Source organism: Dasypus novemcinctus, chromosome 5 (assembly GCF_030445035.2).
Source record: "Dasypus novemcinctus isolate mDasNov1 chromosome 5, mDasNov1.1.hap2, whole genome shotgun sequence".
NCBI lineage: Eukaryota > Metazoa > Chordata > Mammalia > Cingulata > Dasypodidae > Dasypus > Dasypus novemcinctus.
Genome location: NC_080677.1, coordinates 165092923 through 165118376, shown reverse-complemented (window position 1 = coordinate 165118376; position 25454 = coordinate 165092923). Strand labels below are relative to the sequence as shown.

The 25454-nt window shown below is 44.2% G+C and overlaps 1 protein-coding gene across 3 annotated transcripts in view; it reads left to right on the top strand.

Moving 5' to 3' along the window:
- MALRD1 (MAM and LDL receptor class A domain containing 1) overlaps positions 1–25454 on the top strand; it is a 688615-nt gene that overhangs the window by 115234 nt on the left and 547927 nt on the right. For all 3 annotated transcript variants that reach the window (XM_058297890.1, XM_058297888.1, XM_058297889.1), the window contains exons 16-19: positions 16035–16187; positions 17056–17161; positions 18055–18422; positions 20534–20946. In XM_058297890.1, coding sequence (XP_058153873.1) covers positions 16035–16187; positions 17056–17161; positions 18055–18422; positions 20534–20946 — 1040 coding nt within the window. The remainder of the gene's footprint in view (positions 1–16034; positions 16188–17055; positions 17162–18054; positions 18423–20533; positions 20947–25454) is intronic.

The following is a 25454-nucleotide window of genomic DNA, read 5'->3' as shown; positions in this document are numbered from 1 at the left end:
TTGTTATTCTTTCTTTCCAAAATAAACTATTCAACATCAGGGAAAAATAACTTTTTCACATTCCACAAATCTCAATTCTCCAGAGCATTTATACACATTTACTGTATAAATATTTTACTATATGCTATTGACAGGGTTTATCGTAAAACCACCACAAATATTTGATTATATAGCATTACTTCTAAAAGACTGTTACAAGATAAATTTAAATTAAATATGGTAGAACCTCTAATTCCACTAATGGGAGATTGAGTAACAACTTTCAAATAGGTCAAGTAAAATAAGCTAAAGCAAACGACTTTTTAAAAAATCTGTTTGCTTGAGTTGGAGATGTAAAAGTATTGAAATGGATTATGGGGTCAAGGTCATTTTTTTTTTCCCCAAATTCTACTCAATTTATTCATTTAAAAAAAATATTACATTAAAAAAATATGAGGTCGCCATTCACCCCCACCGCCCCCACCCCACCATTCCCCCCACAGTAACACTCTCCCCCATCATCATGACACATCCATTGCATCTGGTGAATACATCTCTGGGCATCACTGCACCCCATGTCCTGTGATCCACACCATAGCCCACACTCTCCCACGTTCCATCCAGTGGGCCATGGGAGGACATACAATGTCCGGCAATTGTCCCTGGAGCACCACCCAGGACAACTCCAAGTCCCGAGAATGCCTCCACATCTCATCTCTTCCTCCAATTCCCCGCACCAAGCAGCCACCATTGCCACTTTTTCCACACCAATGCCACATTTTCTCGATTATTAAGCACAATAGTTCATGAATAGAATATCATTAAGTTCACTCTAATCCTTACTGTATTCCTCCTTCCTGTGGACCTTGGCTTGGTTGTGTCCATTCCACATCTATGTCAAGAGGGGCCTTAGATTCCACATGGATGCTGGATGCAATCCTCCTGCTTTCAGTTGTAGGTCTCTTTAGCCCTCAAAAGGACCAATATCTGGGGTTGTATCTACTTTATCAGTCTCTGAGACTCTGCTCAGGTGTGCATAAGGGCAATCCTTCTGACAACCTCCAGACTCTTTTTTAGAGACTCATAGCCATATAAACTTATTTGTCCTTTCCATTTCTCCCTTACTTTAGGTCAAACAGCATTTTTAACTCCTGTTATTATATGTAGACAGGGATATTCTGCTGGTCCACGTTGAACCTTTAATTCAAGGTCATTTTCTAGTTGCATCATCAGCTGGCACTTGGTAGTGATCCCTCGGTGCCAGGGAGGCTCATCTACGGGTGTCATGTCCCACGCTAGGGGGAATGAACTGCATCTACATGCTGAGTTTGGCTTTGAGACTGGCCACATTTGAGTAACACGGAGGCTGTCAGGAGGGAACCCTTAGGCACAGTGCTGCTCTAGGCCTTGTTCTTATTTCAGGTGTATAGGCTCACAAGCATAGTCATTAGTATCAGGGGCTCACTGTTGGACCCTCATTCCTTCCTGGTCCTTACCGTTACACCTGGGGGACTGCCACTGCTCCCCTAGGGACCACGACAGAGCACCCCCGGCCAGGAACCCAGTATCCCCCCCAGCTGTTGTTTTTAATTGTTTCCCCTATGAGTATATCCAAACATTTCCATGCACCCTGGACACATGCCCTGTATAACTCCCTGTCAACCATATATCGCCTGTCAAAACATATCATACCAGTATTCCTCCGCTGCCATTGTTGAACCACTCCGTGATCCAAAACTTCCTGAAAAGTGAAGCCCAATATAATGTCAGGTTCCCTTACTAGTAAAATGGAATATAGCAATGAGTTTAAAGGTTAGATATAGAATACATATTGATTTGGAAAAATTCTACATCCTATCTTTTTCTTTTCTTTTTTCCTAATTATTGAGCTTCTCTTCACAAGAGCCCTAGATCACAGTAATTCATATACACAATATACAGTACTCCCGCATATCCATTATAAAACCTTTTCCCTTCCACAGTGATAATCTTTGAACTTATTCATATCATATTTACTGAAACTGATGTACAGATATTGAGACAATAGCTTTCAAACAAGGTAACATTTGTGTTTACATTGTGGTTTATACTTTAGGCTATACAGTTTTCTAAATTTTTTAGTTATCCTATGTTTTACATTATGGTTTACATTATTAGTCTGTTATTCCCTATATGTTTTTGGTGTAATATTACATGTTTTATATCCATCCTTGTGTACTCTTGTGAAACACTTCTTTTGCCCTCACATTTACTTTGGTTCAATCTATTCAATATCTATTTCCCCCTCCCCTTGGGGCCCACAGTGACAGTCAATCTTCATTTCTTGAGGAGTCATGTTCAGAGATACTTGCAACAGTGTTGAGGGCTTGACTTGCTCAACTGCCCTAATGCCCTGGGAGCCACCCTTTCTCTTGAGAGATACAGTTTCCTCTATTTGATGGCATTAGTCCTTCCCAGGATGTGGGTCTACCTTCACTCTCATTATATGGGTCTCTACCCAATGGTATAACCCACTCTGGCAAAATGAGCATTCAGATATTCCCTAGGAGTCTGTCCTGCATCAGATTATCCCCTTTGAGTATCTTAAACAGGTAACTTATTATATTTTGAAAAGGTTTTCTCAGCATTATACTCTCAACCAACATCTGACAATCTCCTATGTTCATATGTTGCCCCACCCTCCCCCCAATTTCTTGGGCAATATTACATCCACCCATCCCTAGCCCCCCTCAAACCCACAAAGCCCCACTCAAAGGTAACCCTATGCCCCATTTTATCTCTTCCTTGTGCACATACTTACTTCCAGCTTATCATAGATTTCACCCATGTAGATGTCAGTTTACATCATTCCTCTACCCCCCAATTTCCTGTAAGCCTATCTTCCAGTCTCTAGCTCTCTGAGGCAGCTTGCTTATTTCATATCATTGTGGTCATGTAGTATTTTTCCTTCAATGCTTGGGTTGCTTCCCTCAACATAAGGTTCTCAAGATTCATCCATGTTATCATGTGTGTTTGTAGTGTATTTGTTCTTAAAGCTGAGTAGTATTCCATTGTATGTATATACCACATTTTATTGATCCACTCATCTGTTGATGGGCATTTGGGTCGATTCCAACTTTTGGCGATAGTGAACAATGCTGCTATGAACATTGGTGTGCATATATCGGTTTGTGTCCTTGTTTTCAGTTCTGCTGGGTATATATCCAGCAGTGGTATTGCTGGGTCATATGGCAAATCTATGGTTAGTTTTTTGAGAAACCGCTAAACTGTCCTCCAGAATGGTTGGATCCTTCTGCATTCCCACCAGCAGTGGATGAGTGTTCCCCTTTCTTCACATCCTCTCCAGCATTTGTATTCTTCTGTTTTTTTCATAGCTGCCAATCTTATGGGAGTAAGATGGTATCTCATTGTAGTTTTGATTTGCATTTCCCTGATAGCTAAAGATTTGGAGCATTTTTTCATGTGCTTTTTAGCCATTTGTATTTCTTCTTTGGAGAAGTGTCTGTTCAAATCTTTTCCCCATTTTTTAAATAGGTTGTTTATCTTTTTATTTTCAAGATATAGGAGTTCTTTATATATGTAAGTTATAAGTCTCTTACCAGATATATGGTTGCCAAATATTTTCTCCCATTGTGTGGGTTCCCTTTTTACTTTCTTGACAAACTCCTTTGAGGTGCAGAAGGCTTTAATTTTGAGGAAGTCTCATTTATCTATTTGTTTTTTTGCTGCTCATGCTTTTGGTGTGATGTTCATGAAGCCATTTCCTATTACAAGATTTTGTAGATGTTTCCCTACATTGCTTTCCAAGGTCTTTATGGTCTTGGCTCTTATATTTAGGTCTTTGATCCATCTTGAGTTGATCTTTGTATAAGGTGTGAGATGGTAATCCTCTTTCATTCTTCTACATATGGATATCCAGTTCTCTAGGCACCATTTGTTGAATAGGCCATTCTCTCCCAGTTGAGAGGGTTTGGTGGCTTTATCGAATATTATATGGCTATATATATGAGGTTCTATATCAGAACTTTCAATTCGATTCCATTGGTCTGTGTATCTCTCTTATGCCAATACCATGCTATTTTCACTACTGTATCTTTGTAGTATGTTTTGAAGTCAGGTAGTGTGATTCCTCCAATTTCGTTTTTCTTTTTCAATATGTCTTTGGCTATTCAGGGCCTCTCTCCTTTCCAAATAAATTTCATAGTTAGTTTTTCTAGTTCCTTAAAGAAGGCTGTGTTGATTTTTATTGGGATTGCATTGAATGTATAGATCAGTTTTGGTAGGATAGACATCTTAATAATATTTAGTCTTCCTATCCATGAACAGGGAATATTCTTCCATTTATTTAGGTCTTCTTTGATTTCCTTGAACAGTCTTGTATAGTTCTCAGTGTATAAGTTTTTTACATCTTTAGTTAAATTTATTCCTAAATATTTGATTTTTTTATTTACTATTGTGAATGGTATTTCTTTCTTGATTTCCTCCTGATCTTGCTCATTATTGGTGTACAGAAATGCTACTGTTTTTTGTGCATTGATCTCATAACCTGCAACTTTACTAAACTCATTTATGAGTTCTAGAAGCTTTGTTGTAGACCTCTCAGGGTTTTCTAGGTATAGGATCATGTCATCTGCAAATAATGAAATTTTGACTTCTTCCTTTCCAATTTGAATGCCTTTTATATCTGGTTCTTGCCTCACTGCTTGAGCAAGTACTTCTAAGACAATGCTAAATAGAAGGGGAGACAGTGGGCATCCTTGTCTTGTTCCTGACTTTAGAGGGAAGGATTCTAGGATTTCTCCATTGTAAACAATGTTGGTTGTAGGTTTTTCATATATACTCTTTATCATGTTCAAAAAATTTCCTTGTATTCCGATCTTCTGGAGTGTTTTTATCAAGAAAGGGTGCTGTATTTTGTCAAATGCTTTTTCTGCATCTATAGATATAATCATGTGATTTTTTTCCTTCAATCTGTTTATATGGTTATTACATGGATTGATTTTCTTATGTTGAACCATCCTTGCATACCTGGAATGAATCCCACTTGGTTGTGGTATATAATTCGTTGAATGTGTTGTTGAATACGATTAGCAAGTATTTTGTTAAGTATTTTTGTGTCTAGGTTCATTAGAGAAATTGGTCTGTAATTTTTCTTTCTTGTGGTGTCTTTGTTTGGCTTTGGTACTAGGGTAATGTTGGCATCATAGAAGGAGTTAGGCAATGTTCCTTCTGTTTCGATTTTTTTGAAGAGTTTCAGCAGGATTGGTGTTAGTTCTTTCTGGAATGTTTTGTAGAATTCACCTGTGAAGCCGTCTGGCCCTAGGCTCTTCTTAGTTGGGAGGTTTTTAATGACTGATTCTATCTCTTTACTTGTGATTGGTTTGTTGAGATCATCAATTTTTTCTTTCGTCAATATAGGCTGCTTATGTGTTTCTAGGAATTTGTCCATTTCCTCTGAATTGTCATTTTTGTTGGAATATAGTTTTTCAAAGTATCCTCTTGGGTCAAGGTCTTTGAGGATTAGAACTTGAGTGGAGAATTAGGAAATATAAAAAAGGATTAAATGAAATTTCCAGTACTAAAAACACAATAATCAAAATTAAGAGCTCTATCAGCAGATTATCTGATGGGATTAGATAAATTGGGGAATTAGCTGCTAGGTTAGGAAACAGAAGGAGAAAGCATGTAGACCTCCTATCTCAAATCCAGCCAGGGTTCTCAGAGTTTCTCTGTCACTTCTTGACTTCGTGCACCAGTCAGAAGGATGGCTCAGGAGCTTAAGTGAGGCAGCCCAGATAATAGCCTGCTATAAGGTCAACTGACTGATAACTAATTACATCTGCAAAACATACCATAATCAAAGGGTTAACACCGAGGGCAGACAACCTTGGGATTACTTTAAAATTCTGTCTACCACACCTAGTGAAATCATTGTTTAAGAACTAACTAAAAATAAACCCGAATAATTCTTCATTAGTAGACCCCGACAAAAGAGCATGCTGAGATGAGTTCTTTGTGCTGCAGAAGGTGGCAAAGAGAATGGTAAGTATTTGAGTAAGCCAGAATGACGGTTGATGGTGCAGAACAACGCAATGAAACAACAGCAGTAATAATGCTTTGTGTGATTAAAACGGAGAGAATTACAATAAATGACACTGGCTCAAGATTGAAAGGTTAGTACACAGTGCTCCTAAGTTTGGAGCTGGCCCATGGGCCAGCACGTCACCATCACCTGGGAGACTGTTAGCATGGAGGAGTTCACACCACCCCCCACACCTGCTAAATCAGAATGTGAGCCCTAACAAAATCCCTATATAACCTGTATGCATGCAAAAGTCTCAGAAATACTCTCCCGAAGTGTCACATTGTCTGAGGAATTGTAAAATCACCACAAACACTCCATTGTGGAAATTCAAGGATAAATGTAAAAATGTCTGGGGTATCCATTGCAAGAAGAGTCAAAGAATAAAGTAGCTATACAACTACTGCAAGGCAAAGTGGGGTGGCAATAATTAAAGATAAGCAATTTGAAAGAAGACAAAAAACTAGAGAAAAAGGAACATAGAACAGGTGGGGCAGTTGTAAGATAAGTAATAAGATGATAAATTTAAATCAAATATATTCAAATGTACATTATGTAGTACAGGGACAAAATACAAATTTTTCTTATTTGGAAAACAGCTTTATGCTATCTATAAAAGACATTTAAAATATATAAATTTATAGAAGTTGAAAGCAAAAGGATGAAAAACAGATATATTATGAATAATTGAAATAAAACAAAAGGAACTAGGAAGATGTAGCAATAATAAATTCGTGTCACCAAAATATAAATATATGAATCATGACAATTCCAAGAGGAGAAATAAATAAATTCACATTCATAAGGGAGAAATGAAAAATAAATAAATAAATAAACACCCCTGTGAATAAGTGACAGGAAAAGCTGTATTCCTATATCCAAAATCCACAATACACTGTCTTTTCAGGGACATTTATAAAAATTATAAAATTTGATCCATCTGCTGTACATTTTAAAAGATGGACATTTTACAGAATGTGCTCTCTGACCTCAGTGCAATCAGGCTAGATGGCAGTACCATAAAGCTAAATAGAAGATCTATGTGTTGAGAAATTAGGCAATACACTTCTGAATAATCCACAGATCAAAGAATGAATCCTGGATATAGGAAATATGTTCAAATGAATGAAAATGAAAATACTCTATATCAAAGTTTGAGGGTTGCAGCTATAGAACTATTTGAGGGAAATTTATAGTCTTAAATACATATTTATTACAAAAGAACAAAAAGAAAAATGCAATTATGTTAGCTTCCAACTCAAGAAGATAGAGACAGAAGACTGATTAAGGGAAATGAGCATGGCTGAACTGATAGAACATCTGTCTACCATATGGAGGGTCCAGGTTTGATCCCCAGGGCCTCCTGACCCATGTGGTGAGCCGACCTATGTGCAGTGCTGTGGTGTGCAAGGAGTGCCATGCCATGCAGGGGCATCCCCGCGTATGGGTACCCCACGCGCAAGGAGTGCGTCCTGCAAGGAGAGCCACCCTGCATGAAAAAAGTGCAGCCTGCCCAGGAGTGGTGCTGCACACATGGGGAGCTGATGTAGCAAGATAACACAACAAAAAAGAGAGTTTCCCAGTGTTGCCAGATAATGCAAGCAGACGCAGAACACATAGCAAATGGACACAGAGAGCAGACAATGGGGTGGGAAGGGGAGAGAAAGAAATAAAAAGTATATCTTAAAAATAAAAAAATAATTTAAAAAAGAAGACTGATTAAGCCCAAAGAAAACAGAAGGAAGTAAATAATGAGATCAGCTAGTATTATCAATAACAAGAATACAATAGAGAAGAAGAAAGGTAAAAAATTGCATCTTGGAAAATAATTTAAAAAGTGATAGACTGCTATGAAGACTGACTAAGAAGAAAAGAAAAAGACAAGAAACCATTAAAGGAATAAAAAATAAACTTGCAGCTCTTTCAGACATTAAAATGATCAGGGGATATTGTGAACCATTTTATTTTAATACATTTGAAAATATAGATAAGATAGAGTAATTCCTAGGAAAACCCCATTATCAAATTTGTAACAAGTTTAACTGGTTTGGAAAGATATTTTTTAAAGAGGAGATATGAAGAGCTTCCCATAAGTGAAAAGACTGATGAGTTGGGCTGCGTTAATTTCAGACCTGGTGGTGTTTGAAAAATGCCATTGGAAAAGTGAAAATGCAAGCCATGGAATGGGAGATAAAGTTTGCAACAATTTATAATGGACAGAAGTTTCAAATCCAGAATAAAGAACATTTATAAATAAAATGATGGACAGCACAATAAACATTGACAAAAGACTTGAGCAGGAGCATAAAAAATATTAGAATTTTCAAATGGCTAATAAAGGTAGGAAAGGATGTTCAAACTAAAGGTAACTCAAGGAAATGCACTTTGAAAGTACAGTGAGATCCTTTGCCAGAAATTAACTTTTAAAAACAGTTTTATTGATTGTAGCAGTTTGATATTACTTATGAATTCCAAAAAAGGATTATGTTTGTAAACTGGTCTTTACCTCTCAATGTGTTACCCTTTGATTGTATTAGATACAGCTGAGATGTCTTTGATTAAATTATGTTACTATTAGGGCTTTGGTTCAGCCACATCAGTAGGGTGTAACTCAGATTAAGTCCCTGCCTCCTTGGTGGGCTGATATAAATGGGCACTCATTCAGGAAGATACACAGAAGAAGACACAAGAGCTCTATAGAAGAAAGAAAGCTTTGCTAGTTATGATTTTGGAGCCCTGGGGAGAAATGAACCATGTGCCTGATAGTTTTCAGCCAAAAAGAACAGAGCCTTAAGGGGAAGAAGGAAGGAGAGGCCAGGCAGCAGTCACATACCATCTTGCTTCAACACATGGCAAAAGACTTTGGTGAGGAAGCAACCTTGTGTTGGACTTCTTAGGGCCTTGTAACTGTAAGTGTTTACCCCAAATAAATACCCTTGATAAAAGCCAACAGATTTCTGGTACTTTCATCAGCACCTGTTTGGCTGACTAATACATTGAGGTATACTTGTTATAGAATATTGCCCATATTAAAATGTATAATTTGTTAAGTTTTGAACTACATGTATATACCCCTATGAAACCGTCACTGCAGTTAGGGCAGTGAACATGTCTGTCACTGTCCAACGTCTCCTTGCCCCCGTGTAATCTGAGCTTGTAGTCCGTCTCTGCCCTTCCCTCCACAGGCAAACACTAATCTGCTTTCTGTCACTACACATTAGTTTGCATTTTCTAGAGTTTTATATAGATGGAATCATACATTATGGGTTCTTTTGCCGTCTGGCTTCTTTCAATTGTCATTATCCATGTTGTGTGCATTAATATTACATATTTTTTGAGTAGTAGTCCATTTTGTGGATATACCCCAATTTGTTTATCTATTCACCTGTTGAAGACATATGAGCTGTTTCCAGTTTCAGATTTCAGTTATTACAAATAAATCTGCTAGATGTTTTCTTGTGCAAGATGTTGCCTGGACATATGCTTTCTCTTCTCTTGGATAAATACTTAGGAGTGGAATGACTGGATCATATAGTATGTGTATATTTAACTTTCAAAATTTAACTTTTAAATTAAAGAAATCGCCAAGTTGTTTTCCAGAGTGGTTCCATTATATGTTCCCATGATGAGTGTATGAGTGTTTCAGTTCCTCTACCTTCTCATCAACACTTGGTCTGACCTTGAAATTTAGCCATTCTAACCAGTATAAAGTTGCGCCTCATTGTAGTTTTAATTAGCATCCCTAATGATTAATGATGTTGAATATCTTTTCTTACCAATAACGGGAACCCCTCCAATTCAGGCATTTAATCACACCACTTCCTGTCTTTCCAGCTCCCTTCCTTTAATGACACGATTCCAAAAATACGTCAGTGCCACCAAGACCAACAATCTATTGATTATACCATTTTCCCAATAGCCGTCATCCCTCATATGTGCGCTTCCTCTCTATGCAGTTTAAATTCCATGGTCTAATATTGCCTTCCACTCCCCTTCAATGGCTTGGTCTCTCTTGTGCTATGTCATTTTTACTAAAGCACAAACTGGTTACTGTGGATCTCTACCTAGAGATCCAGAATCTGCATGGCTGAATGTGGCTGGAGGAGAAATCAGAACAATGCCATCTATTCTCACTTTAAATCCACGATTTCTGCCCTAGAGGTGGTTCTTGGTGCTGCCTCATTACCACATGATATTCCCCAGTGTATTTGCTCTTCCACTCTCCTCAAGGAGTAACATATTTTTCTCCTGTCTTCTTGGACATCTATCTTTCAATTCTCTAGCCCTAGCCTCAGCTATTTTCTCTAGTTCACTAAGAACGTCTATCCACCTGTAAGTGCCACTTCTGTCAACCTGTAAGTGCCAGCGCTCTCCTTTGCCTTGGATAAATTGTCCAAGCTGCCAGAAGGTCAACTCCTCTTGTAGCTTGGCCTGTCTCTGTGCCTGTTCAACAACACTGCTCCAGAAACTTTCCTTTCTAGCAGATCTTTTCTATCACTATTGACACATGCTTTTATTTCCCACATATGAAAAAATTTCCTTTTCATCCCACTCACTCTCCAGTGCCCAGGTCATATCCCCCTTTCCTTTACAGAGCATGCTCCTCAGAAGTTGACTGTGTCCACCATCCTCAGCCTCTCTCTTCTGAATCTCCTTCTTACCCACTCCAAACAGATCCGTTTATCTCACCGTTCCACTGCATCTGACAAGATGGTGTCTTCCTTCTCCTTAAACCCCTTCCTGGACTTAGTTCCATAACATCAGCCACCACACTTCGAATCCCCTCTTTGTTCTCTTACTGCTGACTTTTCAGTTTGATGACATTTTGTACCTGCAGCCTGGACTTCCACCTGAACTGCAGACTCTTCTCCAGCTCCCTTCTTGCTACCTCTACCTGGACACCTAGTGGAAATTTCAAATGTAACATGTTCAAATAGGGGCTCCTGATACCCTCAAAACCTGCTTCTTCAGTCGTCTCCATTTCATGAAAGGTACCTGCTTTGTCTCCAATGCTCAGGTCAAAGACTTTGAGAGCATCTCACATGCAACAGCTGATGTCCGTTAACCCCATCTACAAACTACATACAGAGTAGATCATTTTCATCATTTTTGTGGCTACCACCCTGCCCCAAACATTGTTTTTCACCTGGACTTTGAGGTATCTTCCTGCTTTATATCTGGTCCTACTACTCTGCTTAAGTCTTTTCTCCACGTGGTAGCCACAACAGTTCCATTAAGCCAGATTATGTCACTCCTCTGCTCAAAACATTTCAGTTCTTTCCCAGCTGAGGTGTTACACTAAGCTCACAAGTTAACTGCCAGCATTTATGGATGCCAGTGTGAGACCTGAGACCCCTGGCCAGGGACAAAGGCAAATGGACTTTTATTTATTATTTTGTCTAACGTAAAACCTCCTTCCACATCATGTCCTGTGATCATGTGGGCTTAAATTTAGCATCATCTTCAATTAAACATAATGCTTGCTTTCATTCCTCTGGCCTCCCAAGCCTGGTGGGTGTTTGCATGAAGGGAGTCTGCAGCCAAGCTAAGGAAGCTGAGCTTGCAGAACCCACATCTTTTATAAAGGGCTGCAAATAAATGTGCCTGAACTTTGCTTTAGAGGGAAACACCCTATCGGGAACAATAACTTGCCCTGTGCTCTAGAAGGAGTCAGCGTTTCTATTTTTTCACGCTGTTCACTGTTTTAAGACCCTTGAGGGGATAGCCTGGAACAAAAGGTCAGGCTCTGCTCATAAGACGTAAAGCAACATGTGTGATCTGGGGAGAATTGTTTCTCAACTGTACCTTTAATGGTCTACCATTAATGGAAACCATCAAAGCCACATGCAGAATAATGCAATCATTCTTGTCTGAAATGCAATGATATTGATTGCCAAATATTATTATTATTATTATTTTTTTAAAGATTTATTTATTTAATTTCCCCCCCCTCCCCTGGTTGTCTGTTCTTGGTGTCTGTTTGCTGCGTCTTGTTTCTCTGTCCGCTTCTGTTGTCGTCAGCGGCACGGGAAGTGTGGGCGGCGCCATTCCTGGGCAGGCTGCACTTTCTTTCACGCTGGGCGGCTTTCCTCACGGGCGCACTCCTTGCGCGTGGGACTCCCCCATGCGGGGGACACCCTTGCGTGGCACGGCACTCCTTGCGCGCATCAGCGCTGCACATGGCCAGCTCCACATGGGTCAAGGAGGCCCAGGGTTTGAACCGCGGACCTCCCATATGGTAGACGGACGCCCTAACCACTGGGCCAAAGTCTGTTTCCCGTGATTGCCAAATATTATTTAGTTATTTGTGCACTGATATTCCTTCAAAAGATTTTATTTCTATTTATTTGTATGAACAGATTTTTAATTTCATGGTACTTTTGCAAATATACCCTTATATATTTTAAACACTTAATGAATATTAACTATTGATGAAAAGTAGAATTCGGTTACTTAAACCTTACCATAACTCCAAACATAGAACCATTTTCAGTGCATGCAGAAGCCTGGAAGTCAAAGAAATACAATAGTGGGGAGCATGTTCTAAAACAGGATATATAATATTAATGCATTTGAATTTTGTAAAACCTCTTCTTAACCAAATAAAGTACAACTTCAATGAACTCAAGCCAACTCACTAGATTACTCAATTAACTTTTTTTCTCCTTCATTCAACTTTTAGGAGGGTCATGAAATCTAAAGGAAAAACTTAAAAGAAATAAGGACAGTCAGTCTAGTGAACTTTAAGCTATTATAATTGTATATCTAAAAACCTTCTTCCAGATCATATCCTGTGATCTTGAAGGTTTAGATTTTGTATCATATTCCATTAAAAACATTAAGTGCCTGGCACTTAATCAGTTTTTAAAAAGCAAATAGCTGTCATTATGATCGCTTTTTAACTCACAGAAGCAGCACAGTGTTTGAGAATACAGGCTTTGGATCTGAGTTGGCAGTGCGTCTTCGTTAGTACTTGGCGCTCAGCGGTGATGTTAGTTAGCCCTTCTCGCCAACTCCTGTTTCCCTCTGTAGAAAGGGGCAGACCTTTCCTTTGGTCTTTCATGAGGATGAGCTAAGATGGCAGGGAGCTGACACCTGCTGTGGGCTCTGCGTTTCTACCTTTTTTGAAATGATCACTCACATACCCACCTAAACTTCCCGCTAAACATGGGTGGAGAGCTCAGGGGCTTCAAAGTTTAACATGTGCAGTATCAGAAAAGTTTCCTCCTAAGAACTTTTAAGTCTTTGTGTAGAGCCCAAATTGTCCGCTCAGAACCCACCATCGCACACTTGAGGTTTATTCCTTAGGAATTTGCTCTGCAGAGATGCCCCAGCCACCAGAGACCCCAGATCTGAAATGAGAGTTTAGATCCTGCTTCCTTTTCCCTCACAAGGCTCTTGACTCTACTTCCTGTTTTCACTGGAGTGAAGTGTTTCCTGAACTGTCAGTGACAGGGTAGGGTGATGGATATATCTGTCAGTCCATCCCCTAGCACCCTTTCTCACAGTCATCTGTGTGATTATATCGAAGGGAGACCCAGCGGGTAGTTTTCTCACAATAACCAAAAGCAGCTGTAGAGTCACCAGCTTTTTCTACCCATAAACTAGAATAGACAAGCCTAATTTTGAGAAATTCCAAGTCAACAGACATCCTGTTTTGACGGTGAAAGTCCCTTGGTAAACAATAAATGCTGAGTAAATGGTACTGGTGATCTTTACTGCAAGCTGTGTTGATGCTGATGATAACATGATTGAGAAGGTCGGTGAGGATGCTCCAGAAGCGGTGCATGACCCTTGAACGTGAAATAGTAAAACATACCAAGGGTATGGCACTTCCAAGCCAGGAGAGGATATACGTAACTTTCTATTTGATTAACAGTTTATCAAAAGGTTAATTTCACTGATTATTACATCTCTGGTAAATTGAAATGATTTTTAAAACTGTGTATAGAAATCCACACATATAGGAACAAAGTAACCAGAAAGGCATATTTGAATTTTACAGCATAATCATCTGTTAAAAATTACTATCTTTGAAGAGTCTTATCTAAGAGAACTATAAATTTTCTGTAATGGTTTCTTAGATTTTACTACCATTGGAATATTCATTTATTTCCACAGCAGTATCTCCCTGGGCAGCAGATGATGAAGTCCTCTCTCCATGTAGCTGTGTGGGGTATTGCTATTATACTGTAGCAATAATTTATTTTTTTTCCTTATTTGTGTAAAACGAACTTCTGGACCTATTCTTGGCATTCTCTAAAATAGGAATCAAAGGGTTTTGCTTTCCCGGGGATTTAAATTTCATCACCATATTTTGAAACCTCTGAGATCTGTGTATTTCTACGAGTTATTCATTACTGTATATTTATAAATAGGGATATCCTTTAAAAATACAAAGGCTTACCTATTCTTAGCATTGTACTGCTGTCATATTTATCATTTTTCACTTTTCAAGACTCATTTAATTTTGCTTCATCCCAAATTCCTAAATTGAGAAATCTTTATTCTAAATATAGCAAAAACTGTCTTCATTTTACTTATTTCTAATTGTTTCTATATACTGAAATAAAACTATCTTTTGCTTATTAGATGCAAAAATTTAAAAATATTTATATTTAGATGTAATCAAACATTCCCACTGACTCTTGACAAATTTTGGAAATACTCTGCTGGCCAAGGTTTGAGCCAGCAAACTTGATAGAAAATAAACACGTTTTTGAAATCAGGTATTGAATAGAGACTGTAAAAACATTAGATGTTTGTAATGCTCACCTCACATTTGTGTAGAAGTAGCATTTCCAAAAGTAAATAAGTTGTATCACTAGATTGAAATGTTCTTACAATTTTACAATTTCACAATTTCACAGACTGGTTGACTTTTTACTTCTATCTGCTGAACTCCCGCTGACTACCCAGGGTCTTTCACAGGGCTGTAACCGTGCAGCTTGTTCCTCTATCACTGGGAAGAATTAGGCCATTAGTCAGTGGCCAAGCACCCAGGGGGGAAATTGTCCCTCACCTTGCATTGCTATATATAGGAACAGCTGAATGTCAACACGAAGCAAATCAGATCACGCCTTTTGGCTTATCCTTGTTTCCAATCTCAAGGCTATTAGTAGTTGTCATTGCCAACCTTTGCAGAAAGAATATTAGACTAGGAGTCAGAACGTTGAGGTTCCAATCCTGCTTTACACCTTCCTAATGGCGTGACCTTGGACAAGTCAAAAGCTTCTCGAAACCTCCCTGTCTTCCTCTGTAAAAGAGTGACTGTAAGCTTGTTCAGACAGCTGTCTGGAAAGACGAGTCTTACAAATGCCTCCGCAGGCTCTCCTACGCATGGCGAGCTTGATCAGTACCCACTGGGTCGCCCTGCTCCACCAGCAGAACTCCTCTTCCTCCCCGCTGCCCTCCCGCTTTTCTTCTCTTCCCCCTCCAGGATGTCTTTGTGGAATTTAGCTGATTTCTTTGCCTATAAACCTGAAAGATGGCAAAATGATCCTGCCCTGCAGACATCAGACATGCAAAGGATGCTGTGAAACATAAGGCTCTACAAGAATTGGGGGCATTATATCAAACACACTACGCCTGGAATTTTCCCAATTTTAAATTTGTACAAGGAACTACTTAACATGGTTTAGTACAAAATTCTCTGTAGGGACAATTACGCTTTCCAGTTGATGTAAAGCGGTGGGGAAACCAAAGGCCGTGCGTATCACTGTGAATTAGACCAGCAGTGATTCTGATGCCATCAGCAGCATGGCTGGATGAGGCTGTTTTTTCAAGAATCTTGGGGGTAATTCTGAATTTCTCAGATTGAGAATTCTTCCTCACTAACATTCGGTACGAAAAGCGTCACCACGGTGTCTCCGGTGGTTCTCTGGTGTTCTGGTGAGACGGTTTCCATTTCCATTTTTAAACGTGTGCGACAACTTTGCAAGACCCAGACAAGAGCCACATTTCTGTTCTTTAGTTTCCAAGTGTGATTTCGAGGCCAACAGCTGCGGCTGGTTTGAAGCCCTTGGTGGAGACCACTTTGACTGGACCTGGGGCTCCCGCAGCGACCTGCCCCCTGACTTGGAGCACCTGGCCCCTCCGCGGGATCACACGCTCAGCACGGCTCAAGGTGAGAGGCAGGTGGCGGCCGCCTGCTGCGTCTCTGCTGTTTGCTCTGTGGCTGGCCTGGGAGGGGGCAGAGGCGCCGTTGGGGGCCTGCCTACCACGGCAGCCAGAGCGACCGAGCCACAGTCAGCGTGGAATAGCTCCTCCATGGCCGGTGGGGATGGACCACGGGGATGTTTTTCACAAAGCAGTTGGATTTGCCAGTTGCTGTGGGCATCATTTTGACCCAAATGCAGATGGCATTTTTACATTTGTAAGAGCAAATGTGACTAGCAGTCATTTTTATTGACTTTTTTCTACTGTTGCATGGCCTTTTTTTTTGGTCTGTATTTACTTTTTAATATTACATTAAAAAAATACGAGGTCCCAGATACCCTCCACCCCCCTCCCCCTACTCCTCCCCCCATAACAACAACCTCCTCTATCATCATGAGACATTCATTGCATTTGGTGAATACATCTCTGAGCACCGCTGCACCTCATGGTCAATGGTCCACACCATAGCCCACACTCTCTCACAGTCCACCCAGTGGGCCATGGGAGGACATACAATGTCCACTAACTGTCCCTGCAGCACCACCCAGGACAACTCCAACCCCTGAAAATGCCCCCACATCACATCTCTTCCTCCCACTCCTGACCCCCAGCAGCCACCATGGCCACTTGCTCCACACCAAGGCCACATTTTCTTCGATTACTAATCACAATAGTTCATGAATAGAATATCAGTAAGTCCACGCTAATCCATACTCTATTCCTCCATCCTGTGGACCCTGGAATGACTCGTCGGGCAGGACTTTGGGTGGGGCTAACGGGACACGTGTCTCCTCTTAGGGCCTGTTAACCAGGGACTCGCTTCTGCCTCCCACCAGGGCATTTCATGTTCGTTCTGAAGAAAAGCAGCACCTTGTCACAAGTCGCTCGGCTGCAGAGCCCGACGTTCCAGCCGACGGCGCCCGGCTGCGAGCTCTCCTTCTGGTAACGGGGGATGGTGTCCAGCTGCCCGTCCTACGGGGTCCTGAGCCAGGGTCAGGGTCCCGCGCAGGGCTCTCTAGCCCCTGGGCATGATTGCAGCTCTCCCCTCGTCCAGTTTCGTCTTTCTAATGTCTTAGGAATCAAAACGTAAAAATAACGCCAGTGGACCTAACTGGTGTTGTGGACGTAAGCGCAGCCACAGAGCCCGCCCTGGGGATGAGGAGGTTGAGCTGAGGGGCAGTGGGGCTGTGGGAGGGAGAAGGTTCTTTAGCCTGGCAGGGCATTTGGACTCTCGCCGGCAGGATAGATTTCCTCGTCAGCCGTCCTGCTGTATGACTTGACATGCGTGGACGCGCTGGTGAAGCAGGCCTTTCTTAGGGCTTGTGATGACGTTCCAAGTAAGCGTGTCGCATTTAATCGGATAGGGTTTCCCAAGGTGGGCAGTGGCTACCCTGCTATTTAAATTCGATCATGCACTAGTCCTCAAAAGCTCATTTTCCCTACAGAAAATGTGTACGCAAAGAACATTTCCCTTTTACCCCATGCAAAATCTTAAACAAAACTTCAATTAGTGGTTCCAGACAGACTCCCGCTTTCACTAGCTATGGCTTCTGCCCTGGTTTTGCTTCAGAAAGGGCCATTGCCTTTAACCCGTACAGTTGGAATGTTGCTTAGACGCAGGCCAGCGTTTGCTGTGTGCATTTCTTCAGGTGAAGGGGCTCTTCCCTCCATCAGCGGGTCATCCTTTAGTTAAGATGCTGCCTCCCTCCCACCAACTCCCTGAGAGGGGCGCAGGGTCCCCCGTGGAGGGCAGCTCTCCCCAGGGGCCCGCGGCCTTGCTGGTGACCAACCCGGCACAGCCCGAAACCGCGGCATTTCTCGGCTTCCCTCCTCAGGTTTTACAACCACGGCCTCTCGGTGGGCGCAGCGGAGCTGCAGCTGCACGTGGGCGCGTCCCGGGCCCCCACGGTGCTCTGGAGGGTGCTGTACAACCAGGGCGACCGCTGGGCGCTGGCCACCGTGCAGCTGGGGCGCCTGGCGCGGCCCTTCCACCTGACGCTGGACAAAGCCAGCCTGGGCATCTACGACGGGGTCTCGGCCATCGACGATGTCAGGTTCGAGAACTGCGCCCTCCCCGCGCCGGCCGCCCACTGCCAGGGGCCCCAGCGCTTCTGGTGCGCGCGCTCCAAGGCGTGCGTGGAGGCGCTTCGGCTCTGCGACCTGGTGGACGACTGCGGGGACAACTCGGACGAGGCCTCCTGCGGTAAGGCCGGCGGTCAGGCCGGGCCCCCGGCGTGCGGGGCGGCTCGGGCCCGGGGGTCCCGGCAGCGCGGGGCGGACGCGGGTCAGGGCGCGCGGGGCTGGGGTCTCGCGGGCGCTCTGGTCCACGAGAGGAGGGGCCTTCCGCAGGTCACTAGTATATACGGAGCGGGCGCAGCTGCGGCGGGGCAGGCAGGGCGGCCGGTGTCCACGCGGCCAGCCAGGGCCGCTCCCAGGACCCGCGGCAGAGCCGGGACGCAGGGCGAAAGCGCACCCCGACCCTGGGGCGCGCGTGCATAATGCAGGCGGTTTTGACAGTGTAAGAAGTGTCACTTGTCCCACAGATCATTTCTCTGTGCTGATTTAGAAAGCCTTCTTGTCTTTGTCTTTCCTCCAAGCCCTCAAGCCCCACCCGTTCAAAGGTCTTAATCTGTTGCCAAGAGAAGCCCCCGGCTTGGGGACTTCTCGGCTGGTCCAGAGCGGGCTCGCGGGGCACCGCTTCCCCCTGAGTGCCGCCGGGACTGCATGTTAGCCAAGGAAGGAGCAGCCGCTCGGGCTGTTGCTCCTCTCGCCCCTTTCCGGTTAGGCTAGTCACCTGTCACCTAGAGCCCATCACATCCAGAATCCGCGTTCTTGGCTGGCGGGGGCAGGGCTGGGCCTTGCTCACGGGGGCGGCTGTGCGTAGCCCCTCTGGGCGGTGGACTGTGCAGTCAGGCGGAATACAGGGAGAGGAGAGCCTGCTGGCGTGGGGGCCAGTTTTATGTCAATAGCTTAGCCACTGGACCTTCGCCAGAGCCACAGGCTGGCACCAGGAGAGTCGCCTGGGGCCCGGGGCCCGCCACTGTGGGGCTGGATCAGCCGCAAGGAGGAGACAGCAGATGAGCCTCCCTGTCTGACATTTACGTCTCTGATCCCTTCCTTCGGCCACAGACTCTCCTGTTTATTGTTTCAGAGTGTGCTCACCACGGGCACCCACGGGGAAAGGACAGCCAATATTCAGCTTTTAAAAATACTAATTTCTGTAAGTGGAGTGAGGATGTGGCATTGCCTCGCTCTGAAGCTGTCCTCTGCCCAAATCGTGCCCAGCGTGCAACCCTGCACGTTTAGTCTAGACGCAGTGCCGGAAAGCCGACCCGTCTTGAAACATGAGCACGTTCCTAGGAGGCCCTAGAAATGGAGGTGGGGTGGCCAGGTGGTGAGGGGACAGGTGGCTCGTTGGTGCACCACAAGGGGCTGGAAGTGTAAGAGGTCCAGCTCAACAGGCCACCCTCCAGTGAGAAGAAAGGGAGAGCAGGCGAGCACCTGCCATGGCGTGGGACAGGCAGGGCTGCAGAGAGGGGTGTTTGGGGCACACGGGGACGATGGTGACCGCGGGGGGTGGGACCGTGGGGGCCGGGCAGGAAGCCTTCTAACTGGGGGATGGAAAGGACCTTGGCTAGAGAAGGGACGTGAAACCCCTGCTGTTGACACATCACCCTCTGGCAAAGGCATGTAGGAAAATGTGCCACTGGGGCCAGGATAGACTCGGAGAGGGACATTTTCAGGAACACCTTGGGTGCTTGTTAAAATACAGATTCCTGGGCCCCTCCCCTGATCCGATGAATCTGTATTTGTTGTGGCGCTTTCCTACGGGAATGCCCATTTTCACCAGGCGCCCGGGGATTCTGGGGGTTGAAAGGATTGTTCTCGCCCCGAGTGCAGTCACCTGACGAGCTTCTGGAACTTCCCGGGCACAGTCGTCCCTCTCGGGCCCAACTACAGCCACGTCGCTGGAGGCGAGGTCCAGGCTTTGGGGTTTTTAAAGTGTTCCCTGGTGCTGGCAACATGCGGCTCAGGTTGGCGCGCTGAGCCAGAAGGGCGCTGGGGCGAGCCAGCCTTGGGGTGGTGATGGTGGCGTGGAGTTAAGATAGTGGCAATGGGCCTGAGGGCCCCTGGAAAGCCGGGGCTGACGCAAAACCACCTTCAGCGCCTAAGAGGTTGCTCCTGGACGCGTTCCCTGGGACTTAATTTAATGGGCACGACTCCCCGTGGCAGGAGCAGAGACCAGCTGGTGTTTTTAATGCTGTTTCCTTTGGTCCCTGGTGACCTTCCGCTATGATCTGATGTTGCTTTCAGACCCTGAGCTGCAGTGTAACTTTGAAAGTGGACTCTGCAACTGGGAACAGGACACGGAAGACGACTTTGACTGGACCCGGCAGCGGGGCCCCACGCCCACCCTGCACACGGGGCCGATGCGGGACCACACGCGGGGCACGGCGGAGGGCCACTACCTCTACATCGAGGCCTCGGAGCCGCAGGCCTTCCAGAGCAGGGCGGCGCTGCTCAGCCCCGAGCTGGCGGCCCCCGGGCCCCGGGGCTGCGCCTTCCGCCTGCACTACCACATGTTCGGGAAGCACATCTACAGGCTGGCGGTCTACCAGAGGGTCTGGAGGAACTCGCGGGGACGGCTGCTCTGGCAGCTCTTCGGGGACCAGGGCAACAGGTGGACACGCAAGCAGCTCAGCCTCGCCGGCTCGCGGCCTTTTCAGGTACGGGACTGGGTTTGGTAACCTCCTTGGGAAATGCATCCGAGTGTCTACAGAATGAGAACGAATGGTTTATCCTTAATGAAAAGCAAATGGGAGCTTATCAAAGTTTCTTTGACACTCATTTATCATCTAATTGGGGGTGTACCGCTCTGTAAGCTGCTTTCCTCCTTGACTACCCCCAATAATGCACGATTAAAGCCTCTAAGGATGAGTGTTGGAAACAGCCGCCGCTCCCTCTGATTTTTTTTTTTAAGATTTATTTATTTATTTAATTCCCCTCCCCTCCCCCGGTTGTCTGTTCTCTGTGTCTATTTGCTGCGTCTTGTTTCTTTGTCCGCTTCTGTTGTCGTCAGCGGCACGGGAAGTGTGGGCGGCGCCATTCCTGGGCAGGCTGCTCTTTCTTTCGCGCTGGGCGGCTCTCCTCATGGGGCGCACTCCTTGCGTGTGGGGCTCCCCTACGTGGGGGACACCCCCGCGTGGCAGGGCACTCCTTGCGCGCATCAGCACTGCGCATGGGCCAGCTCCACACGGGTCAAGGAGGCCCGGGGTTTGAACCGCGGACCTCCCATGTGGTAGACGGACGCCCTAACCACTGGGCCAAGTCCGTTTCCCTCCCTCTGATTTTAAGCGCTCATTTCAATGCAACAAAACTCTGACAGGAGAAGAGTTTGGCACAATCTCTATATTCTGCAAGAAGCACAGGTTTGTAAGGGACTTTGAAGAATCTGCCTTTTCCCCGTTCTACGTACGCGGAGCGGGCGCTTTGACTAACAATCGCTCAGCGGCTCTGGGGCAGAGTTGGGGTTCGTGCAGGGGCTTCTGACTCCTGGAGGAATATCCTTTACTCTACATCCCACCTATCTTCTTCCCAAAGGCATATCTTCAATTCCAATGTGTGTATGATTTTTACAGTGTTGTGAGTCACTTTTACACATATTCTCAGCCAGATCCCCTTGGCCAATTTTATAGATAAAGGGAAAAAGCCTCAGGAAGTTGGATGTTTATCAAAAAGTTGATAAGCAGGAGAACTTGGCGTTGCTGGCCTGGACCCTGCAGTGTACCATGCAGCCTGTGACCTGTAGGTGGACTCTTCTTCCTCCCTTTGGAATAAAATCTGCATATAATAAGCTGAACAGAACTTCTCACCTACTCTGGCATGCGCTATTCTTTCTGTTTGGATGACATTTCCTTCTGTTATCCAAAAGAAAGTGCTGTCTATCTAAATTTGAGAGCATCTAGCAATCATGGATTGCATGGCTCTGTAGGGAACACATGGGACAGGTGCCGGCCAGGTGGACTCCGTTGGAAGGGGTGAGAGCTGATGCCATGTGGCTTGTGATTGCTCATTGTCCAGCAGTAATGGTAAGATGCATGGAGTCATGTGAGAAGAAACAGATGAGGGGCTCTTTGACTTTCATATGTCCTGTATATCGAATTAATTCCTGGTGTCTAGTCAGCTCAGTTGTAATTTGGGCCACACTGGCATTTAGTGGATTGATGCTACTTATAATATTTACTCAAGAGCTGGTTGCCAGGAGAAATTCTCCTTGGCAGGGAAGCACCTCCACAGGCGGTGAGCATGGGGCTGGCAGAGGAAGCCTTTCATCATGGAGCTGAAACAGGGCAAACCTTGAGGTTGGAAACCTCTGGTGGTTGACTCTTGTCTCCCCCAACGACAAGTTCAAGTCCTGACGCCCAGTCCTGCGGGCTCATTTCTAAGTAGGACCTTCAGCGATGCTGCTGGTTAAGGTGTGGACTCATTTGTGACCCGGACCTTAGAAGAGCCTGTTTAGAGGCAGCCAAGCTGAATAGGCTGGGCCTCTGTCCATTTGGCTGGAGTCCTTTGGACACAGTTGGGCAGTAAAAGCCAGAAGGAAGGAGCCAGGGCATGAGGCAGCTCTGCAACGGGGGCAGAGGCGTGAGCCAAGGAGCCCCAAGGACGGTGGTGAGCAGACTCAGGGAGAAAGCGTGGTCTGCCGAGGCCTGACTCAGCCTCCTAGACTCCAAAACCTTGGGTCCATACATTCCAGTTGTTTTAGTCAACCCATTGTGTGGTGCTTGTCAGGGCAGCCTGTCAAACGCCGACAAAACCCACCCTGGTTACAAATGGCAGGCTCTAGTTCATGTTACCCAAAGGTTCTTTTAGGCTTTTTCCAGTGAAATTCAGGCTTGAAAAGAAGAAATCCGAGATTGTACGTGCTATGGGGATTACTCATTCAAGATGGTGAGAATGGGGTTGACTTTAAGCAACAGATGTTTTTACTTATTGAATAATGGACTTGTGTGTTTTCTGTCCAACTGATCATTTTAATTAATTATGACATTTTAGACAAAGTCATCTACAATCATGCCCAGCATATGATAGTAGTAATTAAATGTTTGTTTAAAAGAAAATTTCAAACCTTTTCAGGATTGCTCATTTAAAATGAAACAAATAGGATGTGACTGTGTTTACACAGCAGAGAGGATTGCTGTACTTGTTAGGGTCAGTGGAAATAATCAGCCAAAGCTCTTGAGTAGAGCACAGCAAATCATCTCGGGTAAAACTTTAGCTCACCCTTCTAGTAATTTTTATTAATATCTTTATCAAGATAGAGTTAATATTCAATAAACTGCACGTATTTAAAGTTTTGAAACCATCACCATAATCAAGCTAATGAACATATACTTTACCCCAAAAAGTTTATTCATGCCCCTTGGGGGTCCCTCATCTTGCCCTTGCTTCTATTCCTTGACAATAACCACTAAACTGCTTTCTGTCACAATTAACTTGCTTTTTCTAGAATTCCATATAAATGAAATTGTACAATACATGCATACCTCCTTTTATTGTGCTTCACTTTATTGTGCTTTGCAGGTACTGCATTTTATTACAAATGGAAGGTTTGTGGCCACCTTGAGTAGAGCAAGTCAATTGGTGCCATTTTTCCAGCAGCCTGTACCTACTCTGTGTGTCTGTGTCACATTTTAGTGAAGGCATGTACATTGTTTGAACATGTTCAGCATCATGGTTTTGGGTTTCATTTATGTTCTAGCTTGTATCAATAATTATTCAATTTTATTGCTGTAATTTTATTGCACCATTTTCAGCCCAACCCTCAGTGTATGAGAGTTCCAGGTTCTCCATGGTCCAAACAGCACAACAGCACTTGGTACTATCAGTCTTCTTACTTTAATTTTAACCACCCTAAGGGTTTGTTGATGTATTTCATTGTGGTTTTAATTTGCATGACATGAGCACTAATTAGCTGAGTGTATTTTCATGTGTTTTTTTGTTAGTCAAATACCTTCTTTGAAATATCTGTTCAGATCTTTTGCCTGATTTTTAAATAGGGCTTCTTTTATTATTGAGTTTTGAGCATTCTTTATATTTTCTGGATATGAGGCCCAAATGCTTTCTTCCAGTCTATACCTTGTCTTTCCACTCTCTTAATTGTATATTTTGAAAAGCAGATTTTTAAAAATTTCGATGAGGTCCAGCTTATTGCTTGTCTTTGATGGATCATGCTTTTGGGGCCATGTGTAAAAATCAAAGCCTCCAAAGTTGTCCCCTTCTTTCTATCCTCTCTTTTGGAAACTGAGTAAATGTAAATTAAGCTGTATGAAGTTTTCTCACAGTTTATAATACTGTTTCATTTTTCTTCTCTTTTCTCTGTCTTATTTGGATAGTGTCTATCTTTATTTTTTCAATGGTTTATCTTCAATTAATCAAATACAATGTATTTTTTATTTTGCCCAGTATAAATTTTATGTCTCAAGTTTGATTCAGGCCTTTTTAATGTCTTCCCTGTTTTAGGACATATGGAAAGCAGTTTTCTAACTGTCGTGTTTTCCTGCTTTCTGTGACGTTCTGATAGGTAGCGCCTGCATGCTAGATGGGGTGAAGTGCGCCTTCCCATGCCCTGTTTAGCTTTGCATTCCCATAGACCTCCGTGGTCTTCGTTCCGGGTGCATCTAAGTATGTTGGCAACAGTTTATGCTTCACGTCTTGTTTTTAAGATTTGTTAGATGGTGCAGGGTTCGTTTCCCCCCTGAGGCCTTGTGACCCCCAAGGCTTCTCCAGAGGGTGACAGGGGGCACCCTACTCCTCCGTGGTGACTGCTTCCCCATCCTGGCGTCCTTGCCTCCTTGTGAGTGCTGGTCGGGGGTGTTCAGCCAAGCACCCCGGGGCCCTCTGGGGAGCACCGAGGCTCACTCTGCACAGCTCTCTCCTCCCTGGCTCTCCCTCAGGCTCCTTGGATCCCCTTCCTGCGCAGTGGCCCGGAAGCTCTCTCCAGACAGTGAGCAGGCGGTCACCTTGTTTGCCCCGTCTCTCAGCCCACTGCCCTGAGACATGGCCACGGCATGGCCATGGCATGGTCACAGCAAGGTCGGGACATGGTCCTCACTTTCCACGTGGGTGGGTGTAGGAGATGCACTTTGTTTTCCAGGGGAAGCTCACTCACGGGATTAGGGAATGTTCAAGCAGAATGGGATTATTTAGGCAAAACCATTCTTTCTACAGATAG